General features: G+C 41.7%; 1 protein-coding gene across 3 annotated transcripts in view; it reads left to right on the plus strand.

Moving 5' to 3' along the window:
• Window positions 1–27,121, plus strand: part of GRM1 (glutamate metabotropic receptor 1) — a 588,806-nt gene that overhangs the window by 541,890 nt on the left and 19,795 nt on the right. For all 3 annotated transcript variants that reach the window (XM_075339546.1, XM_075339548.1, XM_075339547.1), the window contains exons 7-8: window positions 4,290–4,416; window positions 16,711–17,641. In XM_075339546.1, coding sequence (XP_075195661.1) covers window positions 4,290–4,416; window positions 16,711–17,641 — 1,058 coding nt within the window. The remainder of the gene's footprint in view (window positions 1–4,289; window positions 4,417–16,710; window positions 17,642–27,121) is intronic.

The raw sequence follows: 27,121 nt of genomic DNA on the forward strand, positions 1-27,121 counted from the left end.
ACTTTCTTTTATATAGTATTACACTGTATTAACCTAAAACAAAAAGTAACGATGAATCATATTAGCCAGATAGCAAAAATCATAATACTTTTGTATAAATAGTACAGTGTCTTCTTTTTTAATATTTTGGCTGCTATAGTTTCCTTATAACTGGTGTGATCTGCCACCAAGCACCTGGGCACACCGGTGGTAATGAGTTCATAGATTCCCAGTTGGAATCTTGGGTAAACAGTGAGCTAATTTTTCTTGTTTGCTTATCACTTCTGCGAGGTTATCACATGAATTGTATGTATCATTCAGGTAGCTAGATTTCTCCTAGAAATACTGCCAATAAATCCTCCCACTCAATTCTCAGGTAAACTGTGTAATTGAATACCTCAAATAATTACTTGTTTAGTAGTCAACCACCAGTCGCTGTTTACTACACACACATTGATTAACACAGGCAGTTCTTCTAGGGAAACATTATTACAAGGGATCTTTACCGTGAATTTACACATGGAAGATTGGTTGCAATAAATACTTCTGCAGAAAAATATGGTTCTACACAGACGCGCCATACGGTGGTATAGGCAATACCTACTGGTCCTTGTACTGCCATAGGCTGAGTTCACACAGGGCATCTTTTGCTGCATTTTTGGTGTGTTTTTGAAGTTAGAAAGATGCACCTTAATACATGCATTTCCTTCTCCCAGCAAAGTCTATGAGATTTCGATTTTGCTGTCCACACTGGGCATCGTTCGTTGGCTGCATCTTGGCTGCGTTTTTCAAGATGCAGCATGTCATTCTTTTTGCGTTTTTACCGCATTTTTGACTCTTCCAGTCAATAGATTTGACTTAAAAACGCATTTGGCAAAACGCGGTAAAAAACGCATCATATTTTTGATGCATTTTGGCCACGGTGCGTTTTTGGTGCATTTTAAGATGCACTCGAGATGCACTGACAAAAAAGAAAAAAGCACAATGGGCAGAAGATTTCTATAAATCCCATTGACTTTGATGGAACTGAAGACACTGTATTTTTTGCACAGTGAAAATGTGCAGCATCAAAAACTCACCAAAAACTTATCATGGGAACTTAATCTTACAGGCTATGTGCATATGACAAAGTCAATATGACAAAATATTTGTAAAAGAAAATAATCTATCATTAGTGAAAATTAGCCATGTATGCATTGAAACAAGCTTTAAATATTGTTGATTTTAGTTTTTGAAATGTAAAGTAAGTTTTTGACTGCCGCAAGCATAAGAAAATGTCTAGAAAAATGCTAATGCCTTAAAGTGATGTTTTGCAGATAACTAGCTTTATTAATCAGATTGTAAGTAGAAGAGAAATTTCATGCTTGTTTTTCCTTAAAGGGAACCGGTCATGTTCATTTTTTTATATTAAACTGTATCCAGTGCATTTTAAATGATGCAATGTGCATCAATAACATTGGGATTAAAAAAAACATTTATTTATCTTAAGAAAAACTTGATATGCTTAGGTGAATGCAGTAATTACCTTAGGGTTCAGTCATATGGGTGGAGCTTTTGTTGGGATCAGTCACTATCACTCACGTTCAGGCATGATTCTATTTTTAACTTATGGAAAATATTAATCCGGCACTTAAAAAATAGATTCCGTGGTACGAAGCTTCTTCGTCCATGGCACCAAAAACGTTTTTTATTGTCACACAGATATCCTGCCTGTAAATAAACTTTCACGGAATCCTTTTTTTGAGTGCCAGATTAATATTTTACATTGCACAAATGGGGTTGGACCCTATCCAGGCACCAATTATTATGATCAGGAGTGCCGCACTTCCATGATAATTTTTTTTAACTTAGTCACGCCGCCAGCGTTGTAATTGATTATACCACAGGTCTTTCAACATCACTTCTCTGTTGAGCTCTGTAAATTACGGTCACATGATCGTAACTTCAGCACAAGTACTTCACCGACTTCTCCAAAGCTGAGCTCCAGAGCTCAGCATTGAGAAATAGTGGTGAAGGACCTGTGCTGACATCACAAATAGTGATTAGCAGATTCGCAGATAACCAGCACTGGCGGATCCTGGTGATCCGCTTTTTAAAATCTGGTTTCAGATATAAAAAAGCAAAAAAGAGGAATAAATATCATTACTTACAGCAAAGATGGAACTGCAGTTGTACATTGCCCAGGCCAAAACACTACTACTCCAGCAGGATACAGCTAAACCCCCACTAAGTGGAGGCATCACAAGTGCAGGAGGAGCACATCACACACACTTCCAAGCATGGAGGGGGCGATTGCTGGATGGTAAAACTGCACACTGATGGCTTGCATAGAGCACTGTTCACACTAGCAGATGCACAGTCACAAACCCGCAGCCTATTAGGCGACGCCCATACTATTAGATCAGGTGGGCTGCCAAGCCGTACCCCAACTGCGCACTACATAGGGGCAAGCCTGCCTGGATCCACAGACTCAGATGGGCTGTAAAGGGGAGGCTAGAGGGAAGCCACTCACCAAGTAGGACCCCCAGAACCCTGAAACCCTTTAACCCCTATACAGGGACTTGGAATTACACAGGGAACTGGAGATCACTACCTGTGGAAGGCTGCAGTCCGATGAGAGTAGTAGTCAGGCAGGGTCAAACCAGGAATTGCGGAACAGGGACAGAATTGGCAGGCAGTGACGTAGTCAGCAAACGTAGCAGAGGTCAGATCCGGGTCGGGCAGCAAGGTACAAAAACAGAGGCAGAAGGGTAGTCAACACACGCAGAAGTCAACACAGGAATCACCAACAGAATAGGACGTAACAGGAGCCAGGAAAATCAGAACTATATCTGGCAGTAATCATGTGACAGGAGGGGAAATAAGAAGGGTGTGGTGTCTTCCCATTGGCTGTAGCTGAACGCTGGCAACTTCAGCTGGAAGACACATGCCACCCACAGTCAGTCAGCGGTACTGCAGATCCCAAGCTAACCCAGTCCAGTGGATGATCGGAGCCTGCGCCCACTGGTGCTGCTGGCATCGACTTCTCTCTCATCACCAGCACCATCCACGGCAGGAACACGGCGTCGCCTGGCGATCGGAGCAGAAGTCGCTGGAGCAGACTCCGGCGGTGACGTAACAGGCAAGAACTCTAATAGCAAGGCCTAACAAAAAGGGGCCTGGCTGTATCCTGTACAAAAAAATACCATCCAGCAATCGACTCCTCCATGTTTGGAAGTGTGTGTGATTTGCTCCTCCTGCACCTGTGATGCCTCCACTTAGTGGGGGTTTAGCTGTATCCTGCTGGAGTAGTAGTCTTTTGGCCTGGGCAATATGCAGCTGCAGTTCCATCTTTGCTGGAAGTAATAAAATCTGGTTTCAGGCCAGATTCTGGTCCTCATATAAGTCTATGGGGACCAGAATCTGGTGATTAAAAATGGTGGCAGAAGGGATAGGGGGATGGGAGTAAGTGCGCTGTACTTACCAAGGCTCTGGCACAGCTGTACACTGCTCCCGCTGCCACTCACTCCCTTTCAGTGCCATGTATTATCATTCATGCATATGCACTGCTTTCCTCACCCAACAGCGTTTGGGATTGGGTACAGTCAGACATGCCCCCACCCTGAGTGACAGTGTGTCTGATGCTTCCAATCACAGACACTACGTGCATCTATCGTGACATAACAAAATAAATAAAATATTTGGTGTAGGGTCCCCACATATTATGACACCCAACACAGATAAAGCATACGACTACAGGTTGCAGCCCCCAGCCATGTGCTTATCTTGGCAGTGTATTGAAATAGAAGGAACTGCATGCGGCTTTTTTTTATTAATTATATAAGTAAATAATTTAAAAAAACAGCGTACAGTCACCCCAATTTTGATACCCAGCCAAGATAAAGCCCAATAGATGGGGGCCGGTATTGTCACACTCGGGAGGCCCATGGATATTGGGACACCACCCAGCCTAAAAATAGCAGACAGCAGCCGCCCAGGATTTTACAGTCCGGGTCCGCCCATCACTAACGAAGACTCAAAAATGAAAAATTCTGTAGTATTTAAAAGGTTAAAGAGATGAGTTGATCGCCGATGATTCCAGAACTTAATGTCAAGGGACCCTTTTAACATCTAGGAATTGTCCAACATGGCGAATGCCTCTAATGGTATCAGTATTTAGCAGGCAATAATGTTCATTTATTTTACACAATGGTAATTTAGATAAACTGGTAATGGAAACTATAATGCTAATTAATAATAAAAAGTGTTGACTTATTTCACTTCACCATATGTTATTGATTTGATATTATTTCCCTCTCTATATGGCTTAGGTGATCAGAAAGGGTGAAGTAAGTTGTTGTTGGATCTGTACTCCCTGCAAGGAAAATGAGTTTGTACAGGATGAATTTACATGCAAGGCTTGTGATCTGGGATGGTGGCCCAACCCTGGGCTGACAGGTGAGATTGCATTTCTTATAACACATGGAACATAAATACCAGAATTAAACTGTTAAAAAAAAATCCTATATATGTTCACAAAATATAAGCTTTATTTTTGCCATTAATGGTTGAACACTTTATTTACTACAGTCATATCAGAATTTACTATTTAAAAAAAAAATCTATTTTTAGCTATCACTTATGGATTTTGCACAAAATGAGCGTGAAATTAAGTACAAGCGACATGAACAAGGAAAAGCTTTATTGCAACCAAAAGTGTACACACTATTTTATATATATATATATATATATATATATATATATAGATATATATATATATATATCTATATATATATATATATATAGATATATATATATAGATATATATATAGATATATATATATATATATATAGATATATATATATATAGATATATATATATATATATATATATATATATATATATATATATATATATATATATATATATATCTATATATATATATCTATATATATATATATTATATATACAGTGCTGGCCAAAAGGTTTGGCACCCCTGCAATTCTGTCAGATAATACTCAGTTTCTTCTTGAAAATTATTGCAATCACAAATTCTTTGGTATTATTATCTTCATTTATTTTGCTTGCAATAAAAAAACACAAAAGAGAATGAAACAAAAATGAAATCAGTGATCATTTCACACAAAACTCCAAAAATGGGCAAGACAAAAGTACTGGCACCCTTAGCCTAATACTTGGTTGCACAATCTTTAGCCAAAATAACTGCGAACAACCGCTTCCGGTAACCATCAATGAGTTTCTTACAATGCTCTGCTAGAATTTTAGACCATTCTTCTTTGGCAAACTGCTCCAGGTCCCTGAGATTTGAAGGGTGCCTTCTCCAAACTGCCATTTTGAGATCTCTCCACAGGTGTTCTATGGGATTCAGGTCTGGACTCATTGCTGCCACTTTAGTAGTCTCCAGTGCTTTCTATCAAACCATTTTCTAGTGCTTTTTGAAGTGTGTTTTGGGTCATTGTCCTGCTGGAAGACCCATGACCTCTGAGGAAGACCCAGCTTTCTCACACTGGGCCCTACATTATGCTGCAAAATTTGTTGGTAGTCTTCAGACTTCATAATGCCATGCACACGGTCAAGCAGTCCAGTGCCAGAGACAGCAAAGCAATCCCAAAACATCAGGGAACCTCCGCCATGTTTGACTGTAGGGACCGTGTTCTTTTCTTTGAATACCTCTTTTTTATTCCTGTGAACTCTATGTTGATGGCTTTTCCTAAAAAGCTCTACTTTTGTCTCATCTGACCAGAGAACATTCTTCCAAAACGTTTTAGGCTTTCTCAGGTAAGTTTTGGCAAACTCCAGCCTGGCTTTTTTATGTCTCGGGGTAAGAAGTGGGGTCTTCCTGGGTATTCTACCATACAGTCCCTTTTCATTCAGACGCCGACGGATAGTAGGGGTTGACACTGTTGTACCCTCGGACTGCAGGGCAGCTTGAACTTGTTTGGATGTTAATCGAGGTTCTTTATCCACCATCCGCACAATCTTGCATTGAAATCTCTTGTCAATTTTTCTTTTCCTTCCACATCTAGGGAGGTTATCCACAGTGCCTTGGAGTTTAAACTTCTTGATGACACTGCGCACCATAGACACAGGAACTTTCATGTCTTTGTAGATGGACTTGTAGCCTTGAGATTGCTCATGCTTCCTCACAATTTGGATTCTCAAGTCCTCAGACAGTTCTTTGGTCTCCTTTCTTTTCTCCATGCTCAATGTGGTACACACAAGGACACAGGACAGAGGTTGAGTCAACTTTAATCCATGTCAACTGGCTGCAAGTGTGATTTAGTTACTGCCAACACCTGTTAGGTGCCACAGGTAAGTTACAGGTGCTGTTAATTACACAAATTAGAGAAGCATCACATGATTTTTCAAACAGTGCCAATACTTTTGTCCACCCCCTTTTTTATGTTTGGTGTGGAATTATATCCAGTTTGGCTTTGACAATTTTTTTTTTCATTGAAGACAAATTAAATGAAGATAATAATACCAAAGAATTTGTGATTGCAATCATTTTCAGGAAGAAACTGAGTATTATCTGACAGAATTGCAGGGGGTGCCAATACTTTTGGCCAGCACTGTGTATATATATGTGTATATATTTTTATATATATACATATATATATATATATATATATATATATATATATATATATATATATATATATATATATATATAATTGCCTTATTCTGTCTGTCTGTCTGTCTGTCTATCTGTCTATCTGTCTGTCTATCTGTCTGTCTGTCATGCTCCAAAATTGTGTCCTTACGGTGACACAAAGCTGATTGGCCGCTGGGCTCGCCATGGCCCCGCCCCCCCACACGGATTGGCCGCTCGCCCAGGCTGCGCCCCCACACGGATTGGCCAGCCGCTCGCCCAGGCTCCGCCCCCCCCACAGATTGGCCTCTCGCCCCGGCACCCTGCAGGCATTGGCAATTCGGCCACGCCCCGCCCCCCTCACGCAATGCATGCTAGCTCTGGCCCCGCCCCCTCCCTGCCCCCGCGCATTCCCCGAACTGACACGGCTGTCACGGAGGTGAGTACTGTACTCCCCCCCCACCCCCACCCCCCCCGGCCCCCGCTCGCACGGGAGTGGTGTGGATACGTTGGTAACCATGCTCGCATGGTTACAAGCGCATCAAGGTCCTGCGGAAGATCCACACGCACACACATAACAGCACACACACAAACATACACACACATCAGATCACACTCACTCTCACACACACCTCACACACACCTCACATCGCATCCACACACTCACAGCATCCGGCGATATCGCTTGCTTCTCGGCCTCGATACTGTGCTGTTTTGACCTTCCAGGACCTGACGGAGGATCACATGGCCAGAGGCATGTGGTATCTCTGGATGTTGTGAGTGTGAGCGCGTATGTGCGATATCGTCAGTGTCTGTGTGTGTGAGTGTATGCGATCGGGTGTGTGTGAGTGGATGCGATCGGGTGTGTGTGAGTGGATGCGATCGGGTGTGTGTGAGTGGATGCGATCGGGTGTGTGTGAGTGGATGCGATCGGGTGTGTGTGAGTGGATGCGATCGGGTGTGTGAGTGTCGGCAGAGGAGCACGGCGTGCTGGAGGAGGCTGGGAGCAGAGAGGCTGATCATGGGGAAGGCTGGGAGGGGGAGGCTGATGCTGGGGGAGACTAGGAGGGGAAGGCTGATGCTGAAGGAGGCTGGGAGGGGGAGGCTGGGAGGAAGGAGGCTGGGAGGAGAGAGGCTGATCCTGGGGAAGGCTGGGAAGGGGAGGCTGATGCTGAGGGAGGCTGGAAGGAGAGAGGCTGATGCTGGGGGAGGCTGAAAGGAGAGAGGCTGAGGCTGGGAGGAGAGAGGCTGATGCTGGGGAAGGCTGATGCTGAGGGAGGCTGGGAGGGGAAAGCTGATGCTGGGGAAGGCTGGGAGGACGGAGGCTGGGAGGAGAGAGGCTGATCCTGGGGAAGGCTGCGAGAGGGAGGCTGATGCTGGGGGAGGCTGGGAGGAGAGAGGCTGATGCTGGGGAAGGCTGGGAGGAGAGAGGCTGATGCTGGGGACAGAGAGGAGAGGCTGATGCTGGGAGGAGAGAGGCTGATGCTGAGAGGAGAGAGGCTGATGCTGGGATGAGAGAGGCTGATGCTGGGAGGAGAGAGGCTGATGCTGGGGGAGGCTGGGAGGAGGAGGCTGATGCTGGGGGAGGCTGGGACGAGGGAGGCTGATGCTGGTGGAGGCTGATGCTTGGGGAGGCTGATGCTGGGGGAGGCTGGAAGGAGAGAGGCTGATGCTGGTGGAGGCTGATGCTTGGGGAGGCTGATTCTGGGGGAGACTGGGAGGGGAAGGCTGATGCTGAGGGAGGCTGGGAGGGGGAACCTGGGAGGAAGGAGGCTGGGAGGAGAGAGGCTGATCCTGGGGAAGGCTGGGAACGGGAGGCTGATGCTGAGGGAGGCTGGAAGGAGAGAGGCTGATGCTGGGGGAGGCTGGAAGGAGAGAGGCTGATGCTGGTGGAGGCTGATGCTTGGGGAGGCTGATGCTGTGGGAGACTGGGAGCGGAAGGCTGATGCTGAGGGAGGCTGGGAGGGGGAGGCTGGGAGGAAGGAGGCTGGGAGGAGAGAGGCTGATCCTGGGGAAGGCTGGGAAGGGGAGGCTGATGCTGAGGGAGGCTGGAAGGAGAGAGGCTGATGCTGGGGGAGGCTGGAAGGAGAGAGGCTGAGGCTGGGAGGAGAGAGGCTGATGCTGGGGAAGGCTGATGCTGAGGGAGGCTGGGAGGGGAAAGCTGATGCTGGGGAAGGCTGGGAGGACGGAGGCTGGGAGGAGAGAGGCTGATCCTGGGGAAGGCTGGGAGACGGAGGCTGATGCTGGAGGAGGCTGGAAGGAGAGAGGCTGATGCTGGCGGAGGCTGATGCTGGGGGAGGCTGGAAGGAGAGAGGCTGATGCTGGTGGAGGCTGATGCTTGGGGAGGCTGGGAGAGGGAGGCTGATGCTGAGGGAGGCTGGGAGGAGGGAGGCTGGGAGAGGTAGGCTGATGAGGGGTGCGCAGCATGGGGGAAGGTGTACGATGGGGGGTGCGCAGCATGGGGGATGGAGCACGATGGGGCTGCACACCTCCCCCCAAAACACACACACACCGCCACACACGCACCGCACAACACACCACACACTGGGAACCACAAACACCGCTCTACACAGACACCCACACACACAGACAACGCCGCACACACACACAACACCCAACACACAAATACCGCGGCATACATAAATATACGCACATAGCGCGCAACACACACTGCACAAAACATACCTACCCCCAAAACACACATACGCACTCCACACCCACACAAACCGCGCAACACACACAGCACCACACACAGAACGCTGCAGACACACAGCGCTCCTCAAACAACGCAACACACATACAACACCGCTCTCACCCCCGCCACACCCAGACAACACCCAGAACATGTACAGCGCCCTACACAAATACTGGCAACTACACACAACAACATCTATATATATATATATATATATATAACACAAATCATACATTAACTACACAATACGTAAATTCTAGAATACCCGATGCGTAGAATCGGGCCACCTTCTAGTATATATATATATATATATATATATATATATACATATATATATATATATATATTTACAAAATTAATTCTTGCACCTTTTCCTTTTTTCTCGAAACCTTCTCTTTATACCTTTTCTCTTATAGTAGACCTGCGGATCTACCTGTGAAGCATCCAGCAGTAGTCCCCCATCATGCTCATATTCTATTTAACTTGGTATCGTTGTTCCATCTCGTTAATATCCTATGAAATCTTTCTCCTTGCTCTTCACTAACAGCACCAAGTTTGTCAAAGTTAATCAGACAACCCAAGGCTTTAAAACATTTCAGCATGTTCTCCACAATGGACTTACATTTTGGATGTTTGTTGTTGCCTAGAAATGTCTTCATGATGTCTTTAAAAGAATCCCAAGCCTTTTTTTCAACAGACTTCTTTTTTGTTTAGAACACAACGTCCTTTATGAGTATCCGAATATCCAGACCCAAAAAATGCATCCCTTAGTTTTGCTTTGGACAGTCCCTGAAATTTGGTACACAGGTACTTAAGTTTCTCCTTCTTTCGAATGAGCTTTCACAAACTGCTTCATCAGTCCACGCTTAGTATAGAGTAATGGCAGGAGAACGTTAGTGGGACCAACTAAACTTTCTGCAACTATGCTCTGGAGTCCAGGTTGTAAAGATGCTGTCATTGGCCAACTGCTTTGGCTTCAGTGATGACTCCTATATCAGCTGTCCCATTCACACAAAAAGTATGGGTACTTAGTATATCCTATTTACTGCCCAAGGAGCACAGAGAGAACTTTCAGCTCACCACATGTTGACCATCTTTGATTCTCGTAGTCAAGTTCCTTGAGACTAAAATCTAAATTCGCATAGCTTTCCTTCAAGTGCACAGAATGACCTACAGCACTGAAGCATACTTACTGCCATTGTGCAGCAGCACAGCTTTCAGCCCTTTTTTGGAGGACTTAATTAAGACTCGCCCCTCTCTCACATTGTTCTTAAATATAAATTCTTCCATCACCCCAGGAACATCCAAACAATACGCTAGAACATCCTCTTGAGACAAGAATGGAAGGAATTCCTTTTGGAACTCTATGAAATTTTATTCTTTTTGAAGCCTATGAAGTCAGTGTTTTTAAATAAATGGAATTTGTTTGATATTTTGAAAGATTCCAGTGATCGAAAGTATATAAAAATCACCTCTTACTTTTCAAACAATTTTACTCTTGCAGACCTAAGTGATCACACCAATCTTGACTGTATGTGTGATCACACCAATCTTGTAGTTTTTTTTCCTACAACACACAAATTGTATACGGACAACACCTGTGTGTTGTCCGATTGTTTACATGCACCAAAAATTTAGAGAGTTTAATCCATGATTCTGATCAAAATTTGACGTCTCCAATTTTTTGTGCCAACAACTTTCTCTTCGAAAAAACACGGACATGAGATATTTTTCTCATGGGTGTGTTTTCTATCCAAGGAAAGCGTGGATAGGTCACAAACGTGAAAAATTGATCTCTGAATGAACGCTAAGTTGGTATGTTACTTTTGTATGTTACTATCTAAAAGTCAGAATTTTCATGCCGCATTTAGGTCCAGATTTTCAGGGGGGGGTTTTATAGTGGGGGACACATGCTAGCAGATGATTGGAGAATATAAGGGTCTCCATTCACAATTGGGAAGAATTTTCAATGCAGTAGTTTTCTGAGTAAAATGGATTTAAACAAGATGGTATTTGGCTCAATAAAATGTAGCATATTTATTTACGAATCAGATAAAGCTACTGAAACATCACACAGTGAACCAGTATCAGTAAATATTCCAATTTTAGTAGTCTGAGATTCTGTTTTTAGCCCATGTGGCATTTGTTCTTACTCAAGACATGGCATTTTGAGATTTTCCACTCAGAGCTAATATTTAATAAATCCTGAATAAATACTGAAAATTAAAAAAAAAATCCCTTTTATATAGAAATACAGTGCCTACAAGTAGTATTCAACCCCCTGCAGATTTAGCAGGTTTGATAAGATGCAAATAAGTTAGAGCCTGCAAACTTCAAACAAAAGCAGGATTTATTAACAGATGCATAAATCTTACAAACCAACAAGTTATGTTGCTCAGTTAAATTTTGATAAATTTTCAACATAAAAGTGTGGGTCAATTATTATTCAACCCTTAGGTTTAATATTTTGTGGAATAACCCTTGTTTGCAATTACAGCTAATAATCGTCTTTTATAAGACCTGATCAGGCCGGCACAGGTCTCTGGAGTTATCTTGGCCCACTCCTCCATGCAGATCTTCTCCAAGTTATCTAGGTTCTTTGGGTGTCTCATGTGGACTTTAATCTTGAGCTCCTTCCACAAGTTTTCAATTGGGTTAAGGTCAGGAGACTGACTAGGCCACTGCAACACCTTGATTTTTTCCCTCTTGAACCAGGCCTTGGTTTTCTTGGCTGTGTGCTTTGGGTCGTTGTCTTGTTGGAAGATGAAATGACGACCCATCTTAAGATCCTTGATGGAAGAGCGGAGGTTCTTGGCCAAAATCTCCAGGTAGGCCGTGCTATCCATCTTCCCATGGATGCGGACCAGATGGCCAGGCCCCTTGGCTGAGAAACAGCCCCACAGCATGATGCTGCCACCACCATGCTTGACCGTAGGGATCGTATTCTTGGGGTCGTATGCAGTGCCATCCAGTCTCCAAACGTCACGTGTGTGGTTGGCACCAAAGATCTCGATCTTGGTCTCATCAGACCAGAGAACCATGAACCAGTCTGTCTCAGAGTCCTCCAAGTGATCATGAGCAAACTGTAGATGAGCCTTGACATGACGCTTTGAAAGTAAAGGTACCTTACGGGCTCGTCTGGAACGGAGACCATTGCGGTGGAGTACGTTACTTATGGTATTGACTGAAACTAATGTCCCCACTGCCATGAGATCTTCCCGGAGCTCCTTCCTTGTTGTCCTTGGGTTAGCCTTGACTCTTCGGACAAGCCTGGCCTCGGCACGGGTGGAAACTTTCAAAGGCTGTCCAGGCCGTGGAAGGCTAACAGTAGTTCCATAAGCCTTCCACTTCCGGATGATGCTCCCAACAGTGGAGACAGGTAGGCCCAACTCATTGGAAAGGGTTTTGTACCCCTTGCCAGCCTTGTGACCCTCCACGATCTTGTCTCTGATGGCCTTGGAATGCTCCTTTGTCTTTCCCATGTTGACCAAGTATGAGTGCTGTTCAAAAGTTTGGGGAGGGTCTTAATTAGTCAGAAAAGGCTGGAAAAAGAGATAATTAATCCAAACATGTGAAGCTCATTGTTCTTTGTGCCTGAAATACTTCTTAATACTTTAGGGGAACCAAACAGAATTCTGGTGGTTTGAGGGGTTGAATAATAAATCACCCTCTGAATAAACTTTTCACAATTTAAAAAAAAAAAAAAGAAATAACATTCTTTTTTGCTGCAGTGCATTTCACACTTCCAGGCTGATCTACAGTCCAAATGTCACAATGCCAAGTTAATTCCGAATGTGTAAACCTGCTAAATCTGCAGGGGGTTGAATACTACTTGTAGGCACTGTATGTAAAATCTGTAAAGAAACAGAACCTGCTATGTGGTGAACCTCTTACCTATATTGACTTAAATCAGACCAGAAAATGACAAAATATGCTGAAAATATGGCATTTCTCCATGTTTTAAATGAAAACTAATCCTAGCAATAAATGTTTAATTTAAACATGAAAAAAGTCACTCTATTTATAATAAGTGTATATGGTAAGTGAATATATTTAAGTCCTTTTTGTCATGATCCAGAAACAGTCAGTCCTGTAAACACCCCACAAACAAACAGGGGTTAACACCTTGCTGATCAGTTCCATCATTTACTAGTGGATGTCTGGAGCTCTAGCCCCGAGGTCTACAAGCAGAATAAGTGAGAGTGCAGCAGCTCACTGGTGGCCATTGATTGGTGGTATTGGTCACATGGCATATGACAAACTCATGTGAGTCGCAGGAGTCCCTACTTTCGATATCACTCTATTCTCTATTAGTGTCAGTGCGATGCATTTAAAAAGGGGATGTCCTGATAGTGAAGTACCCCTTTAACCCCTTCACAAACTATGATGCACTGGTACGTCATAGGTTGTGACGCTCATTTGGATGTGGGCTCAAACGCTGATCCCGCAAAATTTAAGAAAAAAAAAAATTCATATCCCCCTCCTTTTCCTCATTGAAAATAAAACAATATCCTCCCCCCAAATGTCCGATCTATCAAAATATGAAATAAATTAATCTGATTGATAAACAGTGTAACAATTTTTTTTTTCAAAACGACAGAATTATGTTTTTTTGGCCACCGTTAAATTGCAATAAAGTGCGATAAGAAGCAAACAGCATATCGCATTTACACCAAAAACTGCATTTGTAAAAACATCAACTCAGGTCGCAAAAAATAAGCCATCACACAGCCCCAGATCCTGAAAAATGAAAACCTTATGGGTGTCCGAAAATGGTGACAAAAAAAAGCAATCTTTTTAAAAAAAAAGAGAATAATTGGAGTTTTTTTTCACCACCTAAATAAAAAAAAATAAACTATACATATTTATATTTGGTATCTAAAAACTCGTACTGACCTGGGGAATCATAATGCCAGGTCAGTTTTACCATATAATGAACATGGTAATTAAAAAAAAAAACAATTGTGGAATTTAACTTTTTTTTTTCAATTTCTCCGCACTTGGATTTTTTTTCCCATTTTCTAATACAAAATGTGGCAGAATGAATGGCCTAATTCAAAAGGACCACTTGTCCCACAAATAACAAGCCCTCCTATGGCTGTATTGACAGAAAAAAAGCTATGGCTCTTAGAAGAAAGGAGAAAAAAAAACGGAAAATCGCCAGGTGGTGAAGGGGTTAAGGAAGAAGTTGCTGGAATATGTTTTCATCTTTTTTAAATTTTCTTTGTTCCTTTACGGTATGTGTTTGTTAACTCTTCAGCACGATGACTTTACCAAGATTGATGCGTTACATTACAAGTAATGTTAAAATAAATCCTATTTTGTGTTGAAGCAGCGTTGTCTGTCCGAGCTCCTGTAAGCAGAAGAGATAATGGAACAGAAGCCTGAGTCTTGTATGGGAGTCTCATAACATTTTTCACCATTCCACTTATAGATGCAGCCATAAAAGGTTCACGATCTATACCGCATTATCATAGCACAAATGGTGTCTTGACTTTGAATTGGCTGACAGAGGGTTTAAACTGCAAGTATAATACAGAAATGACTGTTATTTCACATCAGGACAACATAAAGACACCATAAGGTGATATTGTAAAAGTTCCAAGCAGATGGAGATTACCGTCTACAAACTGTTCACTTAAGTAGAGAATTTGCATAGCACAATAAAAATGTAAATGCAATTTTCTGAGCCATTCTGTTGTGCAACATCTTTGCTTAATGTATAACTTATCAACAGGATCCGCTCCAATGCCAACTCTTTGTATTCATGGTAAACATCTTGCTTTATTTAACCCAAAATTAACTTATTGTTTTCTCTGCTTTCTACAATGTTGATAGATAAGTAAAAGGAATCATTACTTTCAACAAAGTTTGCAAAAATCAATGGTACATATGATAATAAAAAATCTTCGTAATGCATCTTATTAGAGAAATCAGCATCCTTCTCAACTTATCAGACACTTATTCCCCTCCCCCGCCTCCTGAACTTGTCATCCACTGTCAAAAATCAGTTTCGGCTAAGAGAAGATAGACTACAGGGGTCATGTGACAGCTAATTATCCTCTATGGCAGGGGTCCTCAACTTGTGGCTCGGGAGCTACATGTGGTTTGCGGGCCTGGGATGTGTGGATCATGTCTCTTTGCCAGTTCGGTTCATTAGCACCAAGAAGAGAAGGCCTACAGATGATGACTTTTGTGAGTAGCCTACATAGAAGAGCATACCTAGATGTGTGTATGCTGTCCTTGGAGGAAATATAAATGTAATGAGCTTGAGATGGGATGATACTTCCAGTTAGAGGGGTGCTTGATGTGATAGTGTTGTGCAAGAATACCAAATGGGATAAGTTGTGAACCCCTGGAAGTAATTATACTGCCTATATGGGTGGATCAGAAGGCCTTGGTGTGCTTACGGCTGTTATACCACTGATGGGAAACTCTGGGTGTCATTACTGGTCATACGTGATACTGGATGGGAATCACAACCATCTCTCACAGCTTAATGTGGCTCTGAAGGTAAGAAAGCTTGTTCTCTATAGATAAGGGAAAAGTGAGCAGCAGGGAAGGGAACAGGCAGCAGCGGATAGAAAAAAAGTCCAGAGCTCTGTAACAAGTGTTTTACCTCCCATCAGAGCTTGATTCAGATAAAGACAGCTCAGCTCTGCTGTATAATATCCTCCATGTTGCTGGAGCCTGTCTCTGTGTGCTAAAAATACATGAAGAGGAGGAATCCCCAGCTGCTTTCTGTACATGGGAGACATCAGTCCAGCTCGTTATCTCCCGAACAAATAGTGGATTGCAAATTATCAAGGCGAATACTGGTGAAAAATCTGGATGTAATTTAATCTCTACTAGATACTTGTAGCCACCAAACAGAAATATAGTTATTTAATGCCAGATAACTAGCCTGTTACATTCACATTATTAACCCTATATAATTTACCATATTATAGTACAATTCTAAAGGGCTGTAATATGACATCCATAAAAGTCTATGAGGGCCCTGATGTAACTAAATAAGCCATTGATTTCATATGGAGGCATACAACTTTTCCATATCAAGGATGGATTTAATATTTTTAGAGTTAATATTTTTAGATGACATTGATAGTCCGATGTTTTTCTCTAAAGCAGTATTTTTTAAACTCCAATCCTCACAACCTCCAACCAATCATGTCTTCAGGATTTCCTTAGTATTGCACAGGTTAGATGCCTCAATAATGATCCCATCACATGTGTAATACTAAGGAAATCCTAAAAACATATATATATACACACATTTGCTTACACTATTGATTTATGCAAACTATGTTGACCTTTTATTGTTTCTTGCTTTGTCAGCATTGCATAAATATTATGAACAGCCCATTGAATTTTTTTTGCTGGTCCATGGTATGAAGGCTATTAAAAATGAGAGCCACTGATCTATTTTCTTTCTCCCAACAGGTTGTGAGCCGATAGTTATAAAGTATCTGCAGTGGAGTGACATTGAATCCATCATTGCTGTGGCCTTCTCTTGTGTGGGGATTCTTATCACTATGTTTGTCACCTTGATCTTCATTCTCTACAGGGACACCCCTGTGGTGAAATCATCAAGTCGAGAGCTCTGCTACATTATCCTGGCTGGGATTTTCCTAGGGTATATATGTCCTTTCACACTCTTAGCCAGGCCCACTACAACGTCATGTTATTTACAGCGCCTCCTGGTTGGTCTCTCATCAGCAATGTGCTACTCTGCGCTAGTGACCAAAACCAATCGCATTGCCCGAATACTAGCGGGAAGTAAAAAGAAAATTTGTACTCGTAAACCACGTTTTATGAGTGCTTGTGCTCAAGTAATCATTGCTTCAATACTGATTAGCATGCAGCTTACTTTGGTAGTCACATTGATCATTATGGAGCCCCCAATGCCCATTCTTTCTTATCCAAGCATTAAAGAAGTCTATTTGATCTGTAACACTAGTAATTTAGGTGTGGTGGCTCCTCTTGGCTATAATGGACTGCTGATAATGAGCTGCACCTATTACGCATTCAAGACCCGCAATGTTCCAGCAAACTTCAATGAAGCTAAATACATTGCATTCACAATGTACACTACTTGTATCATCTGGTTGGCATTTGTTCCAATATATTTTGGGAGCAACTACAAGATCATTACCACATCTTTTGCTGTCAGTCTTAGTGTCACAGTGGCTTTGGGTTGTATGTTTACTCCCAAGATGTATATTATTATTGCCAAACCTGAAAGGAACGTTCGAAGTGCTTTCACTACTTCTGATGTTGTACGTATGCATGTCGGAGATGGAAAAACACCCTGCAGATCAAACACCTTCCTCAGCATCTTCAGAAGAAAGAAACCAAGTGCTGGGAATACAAAGTAAGTAAAGTTCACTTTACCATTATCACAGTACTGGAAAATGTGCATTATGTGTCCTGTACAGAATTGTTATTCTGTAAATAGAAAGTTATGAAAAAGCTCTAGATTTCTTATCCTGCATTACACAGACAACCTATTGATCTGAATGGGCGATAACTAATGCATCATTTCCCAAATGGGATTTTTTGCAGGGAAACTGAAACAACAATGCCTTCCTATTTTACCAGTGGTTACAGCAATTCATTAACACTTTTTTTCAGCATAGTTGATGTTCAAGCAACCAATCCAGATAGACTGAGCTTTAAGGGAAGACATAATATCACGTGGCCTACTAAGCACAAAAGACATTCAGTACACCAGGTCAAAGATGCCAGCCATAGAGGTGCATACCACCCTGGTCTAGCTGCCATGGAGGAGCAGACTATATTCCCATTCATGGCCATATGAATACTTTTGCTCAACTCTAACAGTACATCTCTTTGTTTTCACGGTAGTTGTAAGGGGTTTTCCTTCTTTTCCCATAGTAGTCACAACTGTTCATTCTCTTCTCCTATTAGCTACAGTACTGATACCCTCCTTTTTTCCCTTCTTTCATTAACCATAAAAAGCCTCCAAAATGTTGCCAATAAATTACCACATATGAAAAAGACTATTATGCAAGTAGAGTAAATTTGCCCAATAGTCCTTTTAACAATACCAAAGCAGCAGGGACTAAAACAAAACCTTTAATTACCATGATTAAAATACAATGAAAAATAAAGTGCAGTGCAATAAACATAAGATGCAATATACAAGAAAAATAAGGGTCAATCTCACTCGATCCTTCTCCACGGATGAAGTAAGCACCAATCAACAAGCGAGGAGCCACAGGTTGGAAGAACAGAGACAATAACCAGGCTATGAAGTATAAACAATCCCCTGTCGTGCCCCGTGTGCAGACTTCCGCTCTGATAAGCGCAGCACTCTAGTAAGCTGTGTGCCCCAAAATCTCATGAAAAAGCACCCTCCCAACACGTTTCCCTTTCAATCAAAAGAGTTCATCAGGGGAGAAACAAGAATCAATCTGCAGTGGCAGGGATTGGTACAAAATTGCACAAAAAAGGCAATGTGTGCAAAGACAGACGGTGATGCACTGCCTAATGACCCCCACTCAGTTAAATACCTTGCACGGTGCCACAGCTTTTGAGGTCACATCCTCCATGTACCAGCTGCCGGTCACTTCCGCATTGCTCAACCCACAGTACCAGCGCATCTGAGGTCACATCCTGTGTGCCAGACGCCGGTCAATTCCACAATCCCAAGTGGAATGCAGTGGAGCACACAGTACCGTGCATCTGAGGTCACATCCTGTGTGCCAGACGCCGGTCACTTCTGCAATTCGCAGTGGAACGCGGTGGAGCGCATAGCAACACGCATGCGCGGTCAGCGCTCCACTGTCTGATCAATGCAGGGCACAGAACGCCGAGAGCACATGCGCACAGACCACAGCTATTGTGCACATGCACACAATAGTGTCTGCAATCCACTTGCCGGATCTGAAAAAAACAATTAATCCATTGCGCAGATGCCTGCATAAGGCAACAAACATGTTGCACCATGGCAACCTACAGGACAATAAGAGAGCAATGCACTCTGCGGTTATTCAAGTTGAATAACCTTTATGGCCTCAGTCAAACTAAAGGGCACAAAGGGTGACATTCACCAATACAGCAAAAAAACAATTGTATGCTATAATGTGGAGTATGTAAAACAGCAGTATATTAGCAAAATTACTGAATCAAAAACTGAGAGGATACAAAAAGATTTATACACCATATGGGAGATGAAGATCAAGTAATTTACCACACTGACCCAAATAACTAATGAACCACAGAGGCCAGAAATGTAAATAAAGCAGTCAAAATTGATTTGGTCATTGAGACCCTCAGGACGACAGGTATTGAGGCGAAAGATCATCCTTTCCTCTTTCTGCAAAAGTATACGATCCAAATTGTCACATCTAGGAAATGATTTGACCTTAAGCATACCCATGAAGGAAATGGCTTCCCTATTTGAACTGTGCTGTATATTCATGTGCCAGGCAATAGGGGTATCACGTGCATTCCTGATGTCCCCCAATGTTCACCTACTCGCCTGCGAAACTCCCTGGGGGTATTACCGACATATTGTTTACTCCAATGAGACGTGGCCAAATACACAATGCCGTTTATTTTACAGTTAATGAAATCTCTAATATAGAGAGATTCTCCTGTGAATATGCTAGTAAACCTTTTACCCGTGCCAACATGCTCACATGCCACACATAGACAGCCCTTGAAGCAACTAGACGGTTTCTTTGGAATCCACGTGGTACATCCACTGAGTGCCACAAAGTGGCTATCTGTAAGGTGATCACCCAAGGATCGTTTTTGCAAAAGGTGACATTTGGCTGCAGATCAATGCATCCCACAATGTCATCATCCATCTTTAGGATCCCTCAGTGTTGTTCAAGTAATATTATAGAAAAAAGTCCAGCACACCCAGTTCATATGGAGACCACTCAAACCAGATGGAGGAGTCGGCGAACATCCACATGGCAGGAGAAAAAAAGATGTCGAGCAATCACGTCCAGGTTATATTAAATATAAAAATTCTTTATTTTAATCCATATTAAAATAACTTAGTCCATCCGAGAATTAAAAGAAAAAATCTAATGAACAATAGAGTAGAGGAACTAGTTTCAGACTACATGTCCTTATTTTTTTGAGGTGTAAAGGCCACTTTACACACAAAGATAAATCTGCGGCAGATCTGTGGTTGCAGTGAAATTGTGGACAATCAGTGGCAGGTTTGTGGCTGTGTACAAATGGAATAATATATCCATGATTTCACTGCAACCACAGATCTGCCAAAGATTTATCTGTGTGTGTAAAGTGGCCTTAAGACTTCAGTGAATAAGGACATGTAGTCTGAAACTAGTTCCTCTACTCTATTGTTCAATGGATTTTTTCTTTTAATTCCCGGATGGACTAATTTATTTTAATATGGATTAAAATAAAGAATTTTTATTTTTAATATAACCTGGATGTGATTGCTGGACATCTTTTTTTCTCCCTCAGTGTTGTTCAAGTATCTGCCTAACATGAGAGGCACCCTTAGTATAAGTCATGATAAGTCTTACACCTCCATCCCTTTCATTTTCTTTCAATTGGGGGGACAGAAGTCTGGTCTGATCCTGATTGAGGAAATGATGGAAAGCTTCCCTCAAAACATGATCTGGGTACCCCTTTTCCAAAAAACGATGCCTAAGGTCCTTTGCCTTTTGAGCAAATTTAATCTGGTCAGAACACTTCCTTCTCAGGCACAGGTCCTGTCCTTTGGGGATACCGCACCTGGGAGAAAAATGGTGATGACTGTCCAACCTGAGGAGTGAATTTGTTGCCATTGGTTTCCGATAAATAGTGGTCTTGAGTTTCACCTCTGGATCAATCAACACCATCAGATTGGATAACATAAGTGAAGGTGAGGCTTAAAGAATTAGAATTAAGATCCTTGACAAATTCAGAAAACATCTCACGGGGTCCCCTCCATAACAAAAAGACATCGTCGATAAAATGAGTCCTAAGATCAATCATGTTAGTATAACGTGCAAGTGAGTCATGGAAGACCATGGTGTCCTCCTACCAGAGCTCCCCATTGCTGTGCCCCTGAGCTGGTGGTAGACTGATCCATCAAACATAAAGAAGTTATTATGCAGGACAAACTGTAACAGTGACAGAATCAATTTATTATGAGCATCAAATTGTTGTCCCCTAGTTGCCAAGAAATATTGAATGGCCTCGATTCCCTGGTCATGAGGAATGGAGCAATGCAATGTTTCAACATTGATGCTGGCCAGAATGGTATCTGACCCCACCATGACACCCTCAATTCTGGTTATAAAGTCCAAACTGTCCCATATGTAAGAAGGTAAGGAAATGACAAATGGATTTAGGATCTTATCCAAATACACCCCAACATTTTGTGCAATATTACCTACACCGGAAACAATAGGTCTACCTTTGAGTGGGCTCACCCCCTTATGTATCTTTGGGAGTATATAAAAGGTAAACTTGACCGGAAAATCAGGGACCATGAAGGAAAACATCACTACCAATGAGACCGTCCTTTTTAGCCTCCACAAGCAGCTCCTTGAGATTGTTTTTAGCAGTTTCAATAGAGTTACCAGAGATCTTACAATAAGTATTCATATCCTTTAAGATATTTAGACATATGTCACGATAGTCACTAGAATTCATCAAGACTATATTGCCCCCTTTATCTGAGGGCTTTATAGTAAATGTAACATCTTTCTCTAAATTACATAGGGCCTGCATTTCAGTCCTGGTTAAGTTATTTATTTGTACACATAGCCCAGATATAACGCCTGTTTGAACAAGATTGCTTCTAGTTAAAGAAAGGACATCCTGAGTGACCAGATTAAGAAACACGTCAATAGTCAATACATCAGTCATACAAGGGGGCATCTTGGTGCTGGGATTCTTTAGTGTAGTAAATGGACCTCTACTAGTATTAGAAACTAATCGATCCTGCAGATCAGCCAATAATCTCACATCATCCAACATATCCATAGGGATGTCGTTCTGTACAAATTCTATTATCTTTTTGTTTAAAGATTTTTTTCCAGCGGAGCTTACAGACAAATAGATTGAGATCTTTGATAAAGTCAAAGACCGAGAAGTCACTGTTGGGAACAAATGAAAGAACTCGCTTGATTGAGAGGGAAATGCGTTGGGAGGGTGCTTTTTGATGATGTTGTGGGGCAGACAGCTTACTAGGGTGCTGCCCTTTTCAGGGTGGAATTATTCACACAGGGCATGACAAGGGATTGTTTATACTTCATACCCTGGTTATTGATTATGTTCTTCCAACCTGTGGCTCCTCCCTTGTTGATTGGTGCTTAGGATCGGGTGAGATTGACACTTATTTTTCTTGTATAGTGCACCTTATGATTATTGCACTTCACTTCATTTTTCATTGTATTTTAATCATGGTAATTAAAGGTTAAGTTTTAGTCCCTGTTGCTTTGCAAATAAATTACAACAACACAATTTTTCCCTTATATTTACATCAGAACTTTCTTCTCCCATTCCTGTATTTAGAGCTTTTTGTACCCCTAGTACTGTTGTCTCCTTTCCACATCAAACTCAAATCGTGGACGTATAGGCAGTAATTAAGTCAAAGTCAAGTCTTTCCCTTGTAATTATACCACTCATTTTACTTTCCAGTAATGGGTTATTTCCACTTCCCTAAGTAACCACCGTAATCAAAGCAATGAGAGCAATGGTTTCCCAACCTCCACAGGTAATCACAGTTGCGTCCATCCTTTTCCTCCAATGGTCACATTAATAACCACCTCTATCAATAGTCATTGCAGTGCATATCCTTTCCTTCATTAGTCACAGAAGTGTCTGAAACCATCATCCATTAGTTACAACAGACTGAACAGTTCTCTAATACCTTTGGTTTTCGATCCAATGATTTTATTCATATGACCAGATCCAATTGTGCACACCACATATATTAGTATTGTACACAGGACATATAGTTGTATTGGATTTAGCAACATTTCAGGTTAATAGCCTCAAACAGATTTTAAAGTGAACCTGACAGGTCACTCATGCCCTCTCACCCAGAAGCATTGATATATTTATTACTAAATACCCTGCCTATGGAGCCCTTTATACTGCCTTACATCTAAACACATATTCAAAAAAGATATTTATAAAATCCTTTTTTGATATGCTAATTAGACCTTTGATGAGTCAATGGGGCGTTAGTTCCCAAGACTAGTCAGTCCTCTCCGCATATTATCACGCCTTTGTGGGTGTGGTAACATGATTTGCAAAGAATCAGTGTGGTCACCAGCTCTCTTCAAATCCCACACATGCGCACAGCTTTCTTTACTATCATCAATGAGCCTCTGAAGCTAGATGTATGCATCCCTGCTTCAGAGAGGCACACTGCGCTTATGCAGAAGTGAAGCGTACACCGCCCTTCAGAGGCACAATGATGTTAGTGAAAAAAGTCGCATGCATGCGCAGAATATACAGAGAGCCGATGATGCCGCCTCTCTGCAAATCATCTTATCCCACCAAGAGGGGCGTGAAAACTTGCAGAGAGGGTCGACTAGTCTGAGAAATCAACGCCCCATAGACTCATCAAAAGACTAATTTGGAGGCATCAAAACTATTAATTAACACATGTGGAATGAAATACCAAAAAATTGTGAAACAACTGAAAATATGTCTTATATTCTAGGTTCTTCAAAGTAGCCACCTTTTGCTTTGATTACTGCTTTGCACACTCTTGGCATTCTCTTGATGAGCTTCAAGAGGTAGTCACCGGAAATGGTTTTCACTTTACAGGTGTGCCCTGTCAGGTTTAATAGGTGGGATTTCTTGCCTTATAAATGGGTTTGGGACCATCAGTTGTGTTGTGCAGAATTCTGGTGGATACACAGCTGATAGTCCTACTGAACAGACTGTTAGAATTTGCATTATGGCAAGAAAAAAGCAGCTAAGTAAACAAAAGCAAGTGGATTACTTTAAGAAATGAAGGACAGCCAGTCCAAAAAATTGGGAAAACTTTGAAAGTGTCCTCAAGTGCAGTGGCAAAAACCATCAAATGCTTCAAAGAATCTGGCTCACATGAGGACAGCCCCAGGAAAGGAACACCAAGAGTCACCTCTGCTGCGGAGGATAAGTTTATCCGAGTCACCAGCCTCAGAAATCGCAGCTTAACAGCATCTCAGATTAGAGAGCAGGTCAATGCCACACAGAGTTCTAGCAGCAGACACATCTCTAGAACAACTGTTAAAAGAAGACTTTGTGCAGCAGGCCTTCATGGTAAAATAGCTGCTAGGAAACCACTGCGAAGGACAGGCAACAAGCAGAAGAGACTTGTTTGGGCTAAAGAATACAAGGAATGCACATTAGACCAGTGGAAATCTGTGCTTTGGTCTGATGAGTCCAAATTTGAGATCTTTGGATCCAACCACCATGTCTGTGTGACGCAGAAAAGGTGACCGGATGGACTCTACATGACTGGTTCCCACAATGAAGCATGGAGGAGGAGGTGTGATGGTGTTTTGCTGGTGACACTGTTGGGGATTTATTCAAAATTGAAGGCATAGTGAACCAGCATGGCTACCACAGCATCTTGCAGCGGCATGCTATTCCATCCGGTTTGCGTTTAGTTGGACCATCATTTATTTTTCAACAGGACAATGACCCCAACACACCTCCAGGCTGTGTAAGGGCTATTTGACTAAGAAGGAGAGTGATGGGGTGCTACACCAAATGACCTGACCTTCACAGTCACCAGACCTGAACCCAATCGAGATGGTTTGGGATAAGGTGGACCGCAGAGTGAAGGCAAAAGGGCCAACAAGTGCTAAGTATCTCTGGGAACTCCTTCAAGACTGTTGGAAGACCATTTCCGGTGACTACCTCTTGAAGTTCATCAAGAGAATTCCAAGAGTGTGCAAAGCAGTAATCAAAGCAAAAGGTGGCTACTTTGAAGAACCTAGAATATAAGACATATTTTCAGTTGTTTCACACTTTTTTGTTAAGTATTTCATTCCACATGTGATAATTCATAGTTTTGATGCCTTCAATGTGAATCTACAATTTTTCAGAGTCATGAAAATAAAGAAAACTCTTTGAATGAGAAGGTGTGTCCAAACTTTTGGTCTGTACTGTATAATAAGAGGACTTTATAAAGACCTTTTTTCAATATGTGTTTAGCTGTTAGGCAGGATATTTGGTAATAAATAAATATATATATATATATATATATATATATATATATATATATATATATATATATATAAAAATGCTGGTGGGTGGGAGGTCACGAGGGACCTGCCAGGTTCCTTTTAAGTACAGAAATACAAAGCACAAGTTGCAATAGTTTAGGGCCATATAATGTTGCCATACATATATAGTTACTACTATACATAAACACTACATACAAAACAGTATTATACCAAAGTGCAAGGTTACAAACCTATTGACAATAGCCTTTCCAGTGGGAGACTCGGGGCACAGGTCAAGCTTAAGAGCTACAAGCAACTATGCTTTAGGGATCCATACGGTTGTCTTCCATAATGAAGGTACCTACTGAGAAAGCACTTGCACTAGGGAATGTTAGAAAAGGTCCCACTGTACAATAGATAGTAATCTGCCTCTAGTCATTTATATGGGGGAGATAAATTACAAATGGCCAACTACAGTATATATCACCTGTTATATAGTCTATGATGAAACGTGATGGGTACAGATCTATTATGAACTGAGATATGACCCTAGTATATGCAGGTAAACTACACATAGTATAGGGATCAATGCCCTTTAAAAGAACATGCATAGAATAGAGTAATAATGTCAAATATAGGGAAAATACATGGAACATATCAGTTTTAAGGCACAAAATTGCATGCTTGCAGTATATATATAGCACATATACTAAAGTTATAGCATCCTGGTTCTACAAAATTAACAGTCCTGCAAATGGTAATTCATACCGGCAGTTCAGAAATAAAGAATATTTAACTGAATGCTCCAGAGACTACATTTATTTCAGCTGGTTCAGTAGTAACTGAATAAAGGGGTCAAAGTCTGAGAAGTATGTGTATGTATGTGTAGTGACAGACCTGACCTGCGCAAATTCAGAAAAATTATGTCTATATGGAAGTCAGATAAACTACCCCAAGGGGTCTCATTAACTACTATCTGATTTTCTCTGTTTGATAATCCAGTTTATTCCACATTTTCTGTTATACGGTGCACCACCTCTGGAATACCTACTTCCTGATACTTATAGTACATGGTGTATAGTTGTGAATAATAATGGTATTATCTCAGTCGTTAAATTGAAACCATTGTTTTAATTTTATTTAATAAATGAATAGTACACATGAAAATAAGCATTCAAAACCATAAGAAATATAACAAAAAGAGGAAACTTTAAAGGACCGAAAAAAATCCTCTAAAACCAGATATTTATTAATTCTAGTTAAAAAATGGCAAGGCCATGTAACACAAATAGTTGCAATGGTCAAAACACACAGCAAATGTCGTGCAGGGGTGGGTATACAGAAATAGGGTTATCTATGTGGTGCAAGATAGCCGTGTGTATATAAATAATAGTCTCTTAGAAATGATATTAGAGCAATAGCTTGTGAGACTGGGCTACAAGTCCCTGGTCTCAATCCTTCCTAACTGCGGAGGTTAATACAGCATAATGTTTTGGGCGCCCCCGCTCAGCATCAAGTCGCCCTGTTTTACCCTATTCTTAGCAAAGTGCCAAATTCATACCCATCACCCAGAAAAAGTGCAATTAGTGCTGAAGTTAGGATAATTCACTCAATCAAACATTGCACAAGATCAGTATTTGGAGATATTGATAATAATAATGGTGTTGGTCATATATTAACTC

This window comes from Anomaloglossus baeobatrachus, chromosome 3 (assembly GCF_048569485.1).
Source record: "Anomaloglossus baeobatrachus isolate aAnoBae1 chromosome 3, aAnoBae1.hap1, whole genome shotgun sequence".
Taxonomy (NCBI): domain Eukaryota; kingdom Metazoa; phylum Chordata; class Amphibia; order Anura; family Aromobatidae; genus Anomaloglossus; species Anomaloglossus baeobatrachus.